At 41.7% G+C, this 12,056-nt stretch overlaps 1 protein-coding gene across 3 annotated transcripts in view; it reads left to right on the plus strand.

Moving 5' to 3' along the window:
* The window catches only part of SCG5 (secretogranin V), a 239,057-nt gene that overhangs the window by 177,574 nt on the left and 49,427 nt on the right, over positions 1–12,056 (plus strand). For all 3 annotated transcript variants that reach the window (XM_049789808.1, XM_049789806.1, XM_049789807.1), the window contains one exon: positions 1,124–1,356. In XM_049789808.1, the coding sequence (XP_049645765.1) occupies positions 1,131–1,356 (226 nt within the window). In that variant the 5' untranslated portion in view covers positions 1,124–1,130. The remainder of the gene's footprint in view (positions 1–1,123; positions 1,357–12,056) is intronic.

Raw genomic sequence — 12,056 nt, forward strand, 5'->3', positions numbered from 1 at the left:
GGGAATGGGGGTTGGACCATGTTCAGGGCTTATGCCTGACTCTGCTTTCAGAGTTCGCTCCAGGCAGTGCCAGAGTTGGGGGGGCCATATGCAGTTTCAGAAATCGAACCTGGGCTTGCTACATAGAAGCTAAGTGTTCCAACCAATGTCCCAATACCCTGGCTCTCCTTGCTCTGTTATACTTGGTCTGCGTCATGCCTTCCTCAAGTCTGAGGAAACTACAGGTCTCACCTGTCTTCCTTTCCCAAATTTGTTGTCAGATTTCTACACTTTGAGAGGGCAAAGAAGTGGGATTTGACACTGCAGAATTTTCAGAGTCAGATGAAAATCATTGCAAGTTTCTTTCATTTTATTTTATTTCTTAAAAAACCTTCCCACAACTGGATGCCTGAAGTAAAATAAACACTTGTGGGAATGGTCATCGCTGTCCCATATTGGTACACTTTGAAATTGTCTCCTGACTGAGTGAAATGAGTCAGAGGGAGATGGAGAGACAGAATAATCTCACTCATCTGTGGGATATACAAAAAAACAAAAGAGTATGGTAATAATATCCAGAGATAATAGAGATGAAGGCCAGGAGGACCAGCTCATAGTAGGAAGCTTTCCACAAGGGGGAGTGAAGGCAGTTAGACTGAAGAAGGGTCCACTATGACAACAGTAGTTGGAACTTATTGAAACTGGTCACTCTGGACAAGAGCTGGGTGCTGAAAGGGATAAAGTGATAGGCATGGTACCCTTTTATTAACAATAGTGCAGAGCAGACTGAGAAAAAATAAGGGAAGGAGAGAGTGAGAGAGAAAGAGAAAGAGAAAGAGAGATAAAGAGAAAGAGAGAGAGAGAGAGAGAGAGAGAGAGAGAGAGAGAGAGAGAGAGAATGCCTGTGCCAGATACATACGGTGGGGTTAGAGGAAAACTGGGGACATTGGTGGCATGAAATGCATTGGTGAAGGGTGATGTACATTCTGCGAATGAAACTCAATCATGAACAAATTTGTATCTATAGTGCTTAAAGTAATTTAAAATAAAAGGATACTGAAATAACTTCTGGAGCGGTTGCAGATTGCCTCTGCACACTTACCAACTGTGATCCATCAATATATTTAGCTTTTTTTTTTTTCAGGATAAAAATGGTTTCCAGGATGATATCCATCACACTTTTTGGCCTCGGGTTCTGCCTGACATGTGCGTGCCTGCCAGCTTCTGCATATAGTCCTCGGACCCCTGACCGGGTCTCAGAAACAGATATCCAGAGACTGCTTCATGGCGTAATGGAGCAGTTGGGCATTGCCAGACCTCGAGTGGAGTATCCAGCCCACCAGGCCTTGAATGTTGTGGGCCCACAGAGCATCGAAGGTACTTGCTGTATTTTGCCACCTTGAAATTTCCAATCGCTTTTGAAATTATTTATGCTCCATTTTCTCCCCTTGCTTTTCCTTTCTCAACATCCCACACACCACTTACTGTCTGTAAACCATTCATAGGAGAACATAAGGTCTTTCAAGACCCCCTGTTCACAGATTTGACAGGGATGTTGGCATAGCCTGATTCTTGACTATTGAGTATATGAAAGAACATCTGGTCTTAGCCCCACATCAAAATAAGGCCTGAGACCCCATGTATTCTTTCAGATGGATCTTTCAGAGATTGTATTTCCCAGTTGGCTGCCTCTTTGAATCACTGCCAGCTTTATTTACAAAGGTTTTTCAAAAGTTGGATCTGCAGAATATGGTTTGATTCTTAGGGGTAATGCTATTAATGTCCAAGAGGTAAGTGAAGAGATATTGAGAGTGGGAGTTTAACTATGTCAAAAGCTTTTAGAATTATATTTCAAAATATAACAAATACTATATAGTTCAAAGGTAATAAGACCATTTCCTTTGATTTTTTTCTTTGATTTTTTATCTAAGTTTTTAACTATGGGCTATCATATTTTTCTTAAAAAGTGATTTTTGAGGTAGGGCATTTGCCTTACATGCAAAAGGACGGTGGTTCAAATCCTGGCATCCCATATGGTCCCCCGAGCCTGCCAGGAGTGATTTCTGAGCGTAGAGCCAGGAGGAAGCCCTGAGCGCTGCCAGGTGTGACCAAAAACAAACAAACAAAAAAAAGGGGTGATTTTTGGAGAGATAGTAGAGCAGATAAGGTACTTCTAACTCCTGGCATCTCATATGGTCCCCCAAGCACTACCAGGAGTAAGCCCTGAGCATACCTGAGTGTTGACTCCAAAGAAGCAAAGTTTTTTAAAGTTTTACAAAGTATTGCTTTGTTTTATGATTTTGTTATAGACAAAAATTTAAATTTAGCACTTAAGAAGTGGTAGTGAGCCGCCAGTTTATTCTCCTGCATTGTTCTAAATGCAGTTTCTAAATGATCTCTGGATTAATGAGTTAGAGCCCTAATGCTGTAGCATGTTTTATTTAGTTTAAATTCAAGAGGACGCTTTCGACGGTTTACTGTACAAGTGTGTTCTAAGGAAAACATGCATTCTTTCCCCAGTCCCTATAAATTGCTGATGTGAACTTCAGCTTGATTTTATGCTTTCTTTACAATGTTCAGTGTCCTCAAGTCCAAGGAAGGTCGTGAGTGGTGTTGACACATAAATTGACATAAATCCTATTAGGATTTGTTGTTTCTCCACTTTTAAGTCATCACATAAAAGTTATCTCGGGATTATTGTCTATTTAGAGCTGATTTTAGGAAATGATTTGCACGGATGATTAGAATCAGCAAGTCTGCAAATCTAGCATAGAGCTTGAATCAAAAATTAGGTGGGGCTTCCTGCAACCTTTTGGGGAGAGGTTTTATCTTTCCCATCACCTGCCGTCTACATTTATTTTTCCCAAGATCACCTGTTCTGTTTTGAAGCAGCTATTTTGAGATAACAAATATTTGCTCTTTGAATGTTGTAAGAGCTTGCTTAGTCATCTGGCTGTTGTGATGGAAAAGGATTTTCTAGTTTCCATTAATACCCAAGGCATAATGAACAGTGTAGAAAAAGCAAACAGTAACTTTCTGGACACCAAAAGCCTGTGTTTATCCACCACTTCCATTTCATTATTGGCTATCCACCTATTTATCATCATGTTTTGCCAGTCATGATGCAGGAGGCAGGGACAGCACCGCTTTAAAGATTCCTAGTTTAGGGGCCGAGCGATAGCACAGCAGTAGGGCGTTTGCCTTGCATGCAGCTGACCCAGGACGAACCTGGGTTTGATTCCCACCATCCCATAGGGTCCCCAAGCCTGCCAGGAGCAACTTCTGAGTGCAGAGCCAGGAGCACTGCCTGAGCACTGCCAGTTGTGGCCAAAAAAACAAAACAAAACAAAACAGAACAAAACAAAACAAAACGAAGATTCCCAGTCTGGGATGAAAAAAGGGTGGAGAGGTGGACAGGCATTTTAGCAGTTATTAGATAAACAGTCATTTTATGACCATATGGTGAGTTTATTTTGCTTGGTAGTAGATAGGAATGGCTATTCAGAAATGGTTATTTGTAAATGTAGCATTTGGGGGAATATTCATCAGGAAATAGCTAGTGAAAATGCAAGCTCTCAAAAAGTTTGGGTGAAGAGAAGACTGTTCAGAATCAAAAACTATTTTCACATATTTCTTGCAGTTTTATTAAGGCATGGCCATATTCCATTTCTTCTTCTTTAAAAATAATTTCTAATTTTTGTTGTTGTTTTGTTTTGGGGCCATACCCAGCTATGCTCAGGGCTTATTCCTGGCTCTACACTCAGGGATCGAATTATTTCCGGTGGGATCAGTGAACCATATGTGATGCCAGGGATTTAATTTAGGCCTGCCTCGTGTAAGGCAAGTATTCTACCTGCACTCTATCTCTCTGGCTTCTTCTTCTCTTTTTATCTGTGTAAGAGCTTAGTATTGGTTGTGTGACCTTTCTTATACTGTGTAGCCACAATATTGATCTCTTACACAGATAAAAGATTTGATCTCTGGCACCTGAGGGTGATCACCGAGTATGGAGCTAGGAGTAAGCCTGATGCATTGTCAGGTGTGGTCCAAAAACCAATAAGAAAGAAAGAAACTTCTGAGCATTGCCATGTGTGGCCCAAAACACAAACAAAAAAATAATTTTTTTATTTGTGTTCTATGGTTCTGTTGAAAAAGAAATAAAAATGGGGATGAGCCCCTGTGTAGAAGCTGTGGATTTCAATTTAAAAGAAGGAAGAAAGAAAAAGAAAGAACAAAACCACACCAAATTAAAAAAAAAATAGAAGGGGGTCTGGTGTGGCAAGTTATTTTTTAGGTTTCTTTTTTGTTTTGTGCATAGGCACAGTAATTGGGGAAATTAGAAAGGAAATTCCCTTGGCCTAAGAGATACAGTGCTTCTCCACCCTTGAAGCATACTGTTATGGGATCAACTACAGGCTCCGACCATGCTCAATATTGAACCCTGAGATTTTTTAATGGTGCCAGGAAATATTCTGGCCAGTTTGGTTGTCAAGGTCAGTCTTCTATACACCTGTCTTTTATTCAGCAATGTCTCAGCTAAGAAGTCAGGCAGGTAGAGGGCTAGGCAATTATTTTTCTCCTCTATAACTTTCAGTTGCTTATTTTACTTATTTCATTAAAAAATTATTCCCTCCCTTGATTCTAGTCACTACAAAATAACCACTACATAGAGGAAAAGGGGAGGAACATGTCAGTTATTGTAGAGTCTATGTTGAGAGCTGCCTGATGAAGAAAACAGTTTAGAGCGGCTAAGATATTAGCTGCTTTTCCCGGACAGGTTCAAATTATGTGCAGCTGCTATGGACAGGTGATTCTCAGTGGAGGACATGTTTATGTTAATATATTAATTTCATATTTATATTAATTAACACAATTATGCACATATAAACATAAACACATAAATATATTAATGTATACCATACACTAATTGATTAGTTATTAATTGTCAATTAATATATTTGTGTATTAATATATTTAAATAATACACTGATCCATATTTATATACTATTAATAATTAACCATTTAAACAATATATTATTATTTTTAATATATTTATTTATACAATTTGATTACAAACATGATTGTAGTTGGATTTCAGTCAAATAAAGAACACCCCCCCTTCACCAATGCAACATTCTCATCATCAGTGCCCCAAATCTCCCACCTCCCTACCCACCTGCCTGTATTTGAGACAGACTTTCTACTTCCCTCATTCATTAAACAATATAATCAATCAATAATTAGTAATATTATTGATGTTATATTAATATGATTATTTATATTATTTGTTGGTTATATTATATTAATTATGTGTCAGAGTTCTGTCTTTGGTTTCCTAACTCCTCTACGAAGCCAAGCCTGGACCTCATCTAGACGACTGCTATACATAGGGTTACTGCAGTAAGAATTTCTCCCAGTCCAAAGTTCTTTCTAATTCCTTCTTGACTTAATCAAAAATTCTCTTAAACTTCACTTTCTCAGCCTACTTTCCTTTCACATCACTTTTCTCCAAATACCTGTCCCAGGGCCCCTGTGCACCTTTGTGTCTAGTTTGGAATTTTAAAATTGCTTGCTAGCTGATCTTCCTGCTTCTTGATTTGCTTCCTTTCAAATTCATCTCCCTGGGAAAGGCGAAGTTAACAAAATAATTCTTAGGGGCCAGAAAGATAGTCAAGTGGTAGGGAGCTTTTCTTGCACGTGGCTGACCAGGGTTCTATCTTTGGCATCCCATATGGCTTCCTGAGTACAGCCAGAACTAATTCCTGAGTGCAAAGCCAGGAGTAACCCATGACAATTGCCGGGTATGGTTCAAAAACCAAAAATAAATAAATAAATTTCAAAATGTGACATCAATTCTTAGGGCCAAGGCTATAGCTAAGGTGCTTACATTACACACAGTAAACCTGCTTTAATACCCTGGGCCATCTATGGTCCACTGAGCACTGCCAGGAATGATTTTTGAGCACAGAGCCAGGAGTAAGTTCTGAGAACAGCTGAGTGCAGTTCCAAAACCAAAAGCAAATAAATAAAATTTTGTAAAAATATTAAAAAATTTCAGTTAGGGGTTGGAGCAATAGCCTGTACAGAGGGAGGGCGTTTGCTTTGCACACAGCCAACCCAGGATGGACAGTGGTTCTAATCCCAGCATCCCAGGAGCGATTTCTGAGCACAGAGCCCTGACCATTGTGCCTTCCCCCCAAAATATTTTTTTTCAATTAGACTTTAGGCATGTTGTTACAATAATGTTAACATTTCTGGCTCTAGTGTACACAGTTACTGGATTTTGCCACCACCAAAGTGTGTACAACCCTCTGCCTCTTTCCTTCTGTCACTTACTATTTGCCTCTCGCCTTTCCCTCCCCAATCTCCCCACTAAACTTCAAACTTAGAGCTTTAGGGGCTTGGCATGTAGCAGTGGTAGAGAACACACTCTGCCTTATGAGGTCCTGAGTTCAATACATTCACTCCAAAGAATTAAGGTATCCTCCAGCCTGTCCTGCCTGAGCACCCAAACCATTAGGCAACACAGCATAGCCCTGCAATCAAGGGTAGCCCCAAGGCCCCTGAGCACATGGGGAGATACCCAATAAAATTCCAAATAAATAAAAGCTTGGGGCCCGAGCAGTGGTGCAGGCAGTAGGGTGTTTGCCTTGCATGAGCTAACCTAGGACTGTAGTTTGACCCCTCAGAGTCCCATATGGTTCCCCAAGCCAGGACCTATTTCTGAGAGCATAGACAGGGATAACCTCTGAGTGTCACTGGGTGTGGCCCAAAAACAAAACCAAAAATAAATAAAAGCTTGCATCAAATCAATATCACATTCATGCCTTACTTTGCGCGTAGATAAAAATTAAGCCAGGGCTTCATACAATCAAAGCAAGCATTTATCTGTTGAGCTAAACCACCAGCCCCCACAAAACACTTATTGGCCAGGGAGCTGACTCAGTAGCAAAGTGTATGTCTTGGGTACCCAGTACTGCAAAAATAAACCTGCAGAAGACCAATGTGTGGGCCTGAGAGATAGTATAGAAGATAAGGCACTTGCCTTTTACATGTAGATCAGTCTTTGACAACCTACGCACCTGGTTCTTCTGGGCCCACCAGAAATGATTCCTGAGCTCAAATAGAAGTTATGCCCTGAATATTGCTGGGTGTGAACCCAAACACCAAACCAAACCCCCCAAACGAAGCCCTCTGCCCCTATCTGAGGAAACATATCTCGTGGCCCCCTCCCACCTACACCCTCCTCTTTGGGTCCTTCTTCAAAGCTGCCCAATTTCAGGCTCACAGATGGCTCCACTCACAATCACTTGCTTCCATTTTTCTGTTAATGTCCTTAAGCTTTCTTATAAAGCTCCGTAGTATTTTTTGGTAATTTATAATTAAGGTTTGTTTTCTTGTCGGCCCAATATGGGGCAATGAAATCCCATCTGTTTCTCTTTATTGCTTAATACCGAACCGAATCGTGGCTCAGTAAATATTTGATGAGTACCAAGGGAAAATAAACACATTTGGAGGTAACAGGTCTGAAAATTCTATTTGAGACTTGGATCGAAGGCTTGTTCACTTTCAGCACAAGAAAAATATTCCATTAGTCTTCTATGGCTTTATTTTATTCTTGATTTTGCTTTGGGCCATACCTGGCGTGCTGGGAAACCATACAGGTTTGAGTTTGATCCCCAGACCTACCATAGGTACTCAGTCTGTTGAAATGTCTCCAACTCTTCTATTCAAAAACCAGTGAAATGGGTCTAGGAAAAGTCTCTGGACTCCACAGTGCATAGACTTTGGCAATTCTAAAACCAAACCATCAAGGGATATACCATATTAGAAGGGAGTGAGTGGTAAAAGGACCCTAAAACCTGTTAAGCGGCATCCTCAGTAATTACTCCCAGTGGTCACTGGGTGCAAGTATTTGCCAGAAGCATCCAGAGGCTTACAAGTTACTTTTTTTTTTTTTTTTTTTTTTTTTTGGTTTTTGGGCCACACCCGGCGGTGCTCAGGGGTTACTCCTGGCTGTCTGCTCAGAAATAGCTCCTGGCAGGCACGGGGGACCATATGGGACACCGGGATTCGAACCAATCACCTTTGGTCCTGGATTGGCTGTTTGCAAGGCAAACGCCGCTGTGCTATCTCTCCGGGCCCTACAAGTTACTTTTTTACTTCTCCAAAAAGGTACCTTTTACGTGACTTGAATACAGTATCAAAGTATTGAATACATGATAAAAGCTCACAGTAAAAAAAAAAAAAATACAAGTAGAGACCAACCTGTTTCAGCAGAGAAGAAAACATACACTGGGGTGGTAAGGAAAACCGGATGGTGACTTTCCCATGCTTTCTACCAGCTGTGTGAGATTTTGCACCTTTTTGAGCCTAATTTTTATTTATGTGGCAAGTGGGGCCCACAGAGGCCTGTCTGTCGGGCAGTGTATGGTGCCGTTAGCAGCTGAGTCACAGGCCTTCCTTGGCCCATCTTTGAACTCTTGACAGCACTGTTTTCAGTCTCTCCTCTTTTCACAATTTTTGTCCACTTGTCTACTTTGAAGTACAATGTAGATAAGCCACTTTGCATTGGCCCCAAGCTCAGAGTTGCTCACGGAACCCTATGGCATGTAAGTGACTGCTCTTGCTATATCACCCACAGAAATCCAGAGGGCACCAACTATTCAAGGGATTCATTTTGAAACTGATTTGTTATGTGATGGTGAATTTTTGAGGGTTAGAATAGACTTTGAGTCTATTAGTCAAAAACAAAAACCAGCTTTTGTTTTCAGTTTTGTTTTCAAGTCTGTTTCCAAGCTTGCTTTTGTTTTCAGAAAGCCAACATCCTGAGATAAAGTTCTCATTGGCACTGGTTCTGATGTTTAGCTTTGTGACAAGCCTCTGACTTAGAAATTCATCCACTTTGGAATTTGAGGGTTTCAAATCATTTTAAACCTGCATTTTCTAACATAAATTTGCAAGCTTTGCTTATCGAATTGACTCTTTATAACTTTTTGTTTCAAAATAAAGGCAGTCAATACTATTTTCTCTAGAGGTGAGGGGGCTGCCAAGAAGTGGTTGGAAAGCCTAGGGAGACTTCAGACAATTCCTTCCTCCCTCCCTCCCTCCCTCCCTCCCTCCCTCCCTCCCTCCCTTCTTTCCTTCCTTCCTTCCTTCCTTCCTTCCTTCCTTCCTTCCTTCCTTCCTTCCTTCCTTCCTTCCTTCCTTCCTTTTTTCCTTCCTTCCTTCCTCCCTCCCTCCCTCCCTCCCTTCCTTCCTTCCTTCCTTCCTTCATTCCTTCCTTTCTCCTTTCCTTCCTTCCTCACTCCCTTCCTCCCTCCCTCCCTCCCTTCCTTCCTCCCTCCCTCCCTTCCTTCCTTCCTCACTCCCTTCCTTCCTTCCTCCCTCCCTCCCTTCCTTCCTCCCTTCCTTCCTTCCTCCCTCCCTCCCTTTCTCCCTCCCTCCCTTCCTTCTTCCTACCTTCCTCCCTCCCTCCCTCCCTTCTTCCCTCCTTCCTTCCTCCCTCCATTCCTCCCTCCCTTCCTCCCTCCCTTCCTCCCTCCCTTCCTCCCTCCCTCCCTTCCTTCCTCTCTTCCTTCCTTCCTTCCTTCCTTCCTTCCTTCCTTCCTTCCTCCCTCCCTCCCTCCCTCCCTCCTTCCCTCCCTCCCTTCCCTCCCTCCCACATCTGGAATCATTCCTGATGATAATGATCATTAGAATCATGTGGGATGCCTGATATTGAACTTGGGTTGGCTGTATACAAGGCAAATGACCTACCTACTGTACTGTCTTTCCAACTCACTTGATAATATCCAAACCCAACTACAAACATGTTTGTAATCATGGTGCTTAAATAAAGATATTAAAAAAAAAAAAAAAAGATCCATGGGCAAAAATGGAAGCCTATCTTCAGATTCAGAGCAGCCTTTGCCAGCCTTTGGCCTGCAGTACCCACATATTGTCACAAGGTGGAGACAATTGTTTTCCATTTGAAGGTTGGAAGGAAAGAAATGCTGAGCTGGATGGAGCCTTGGGCCTCAATTAGCTTCTGGCCAGACTCCTCACATATTGGATGATAGAATGAGACTAATTCTTTGCCTAGGTATGATAAGTAAAATCAGCTTCTGAGATATTCCCCAGAAGAGGGGGACCTACAAAAACTGTGAATTTCAGAACAACCTTTAGTGACTAGGGTCAGTAGCATGAGACATGTTCTGTGGGGCTGTTAAGGTAGTACCCAAAACTCAGGAACTGAAAAGGTTACTTAGCTTCTTCGTAGTCCACAGAAAAGAGCTCATAAGGCCTGTGTTCTTCGCCTTCTCGCTCACTTCACTTAACCTGATGTCCTCCGATTCCAAGTATTAGGGATGAAATTTCCTTTTTTCTTAAGGGTGAGTTATTTTCCATTGTGTTTTGATCAACTCATCCGTTGTTGGACATTTGGATCATTCCCAGATCTGGGCTGTTGAAATGCAGTGAATATCGGTGTGCCCATACATTTTCAGATTAATATTTTTGTGTATTCTTGGGTAGATACCAAGAAGTCAAATCTTTGGAGCATATGGTAGTTATATTTTCAGTTTTATGAAAAGTCTTCAAAATATAACAAATGGGACTGGAGAAATAGCACAGCAGTAGGGCAGCAGACACAGGGTGGATGGTTGTTCAAATCCTGGCACTCCATATGGCCCCTCCTGCCTGCCAGGAATGATTTCTGAGTGCAGAGCCAGAAGTAACCCCTGAGTGCTGCCAGTTGTGACCCAAGAAACAAAAACAAAACAAAAAACAAAAAAACAAAGTGGCTGAACTGGAGCACATTTCCACAGTGAATGAGGCTCCCCTTTTCTCCACCTCTCACTGGCGACATTTTGATTTTCATTTCCATGATAAGCAGTGATGACAAACATGTTTCCAGGTGTCTGTTGGCCATTTCTGTCTTTTTGGGAGAAGTTTCTCTTCAGTTCCTCTCTCAATGTTTTTGTTTGTTTGTTTTGAGTGTTTTTTTTTGTTTTGTTTTGTTTTTTGGGCCACACCTGGTGACTCTCAGGGGTTATTCCTGGCTATGCACTCAGAAGTCGCTCCTGGCTTCTTGGGGGACCATATGGGACGCCGGGGGATCGAACCGCGGTCCCTCCTAGGCTAGCGCAGGCAAGGCAGGCACCTTACCTCCAGCGCCACCGCGCCGGCATCTCTCAATGTTTTAATGGGGCTGGTTGGTTTTTGATGTGAAGCTCTGTGAGTGCTTTCCGTATCTTGGCTCTTAGCAAATTGTCAGATGTATAGAGTGTGAAGTATTTTCTCCCATTCATTAAGATGTCTTTTAACATTAGCCCTAGTTTCTTTCAACGTGAAGAATTGTTTTGGCTTAATGTAATCTCATTGGTTTATTTTTGCTTTTGTTTTTACTGTCAATGGAGTAGAATTGAAGACACCCCTGAAACTGATATCATGTATTTTATGCATTCATAACATCAGTGTTTACCACTGATGCCTAATCCCTTTGCACTGCCTTTGGTATAAAGAGTGGCCCAGTGTCTTTCTGTTATAGTTTTGCATATGAGTAACTTACTTTTCCAACATTATTTTATCAATCTTACATTATAAAATAAATTAAAAATTGAGCATTGTTTTTCTTTGATCACATGGGACTCTAGTAGAAGTGAACAATTATTATTATTGTTGAGATTATTTGGGGTTTGGAACTACCCCCTCCTCACTCTGTTTTCTGGGGTCACTCTTCAGAGGTGCCCAAGGGAACTCAGAAGTGTTGCAGATTGAACCAGGAGGGTGACTGCATACAAGCAAGTGCCTTACCCCTGTACTGTCTCCTTAGGCCCTCAACTGGTATTTATTTTGTAAATAAATACTGGAAACTAAGAGTCTGAATTGCTAGTTTGTCCTTAGAGTTCTCTATTATTACCTCTGTTCTCAAGGGCAAGCTGAGGTAGGTGTTAACTGAGTGGCCCAGAACTGACCAGCTGAGAAGGATGGGCCCTGAATTCAAAGCAAGGTTTTCACTCTCAGCACTACTGACATTGGGCCAGAGGATTGTAGAGGCTGTTCCCCTGAATTTTGCCCCCTGATGCCAAGAGCAT

Source organism: Suncus etruscus, chromosome 16 (genome assembly GCF_024139225.1).
Source record: "Suncus etruscus isolate mSunEtr1 chromosome 16, mSunEtr1.pri.cur, whole genome shotgun sequence".
In the NCBI taxonomy this organism is placed as follows: domain Eukaryota; kingdom Metazoa; phylum Chordata; class Mammalia; order Eulipotyphla; family Soricidae; genus Suncus; species Suncus etruscus.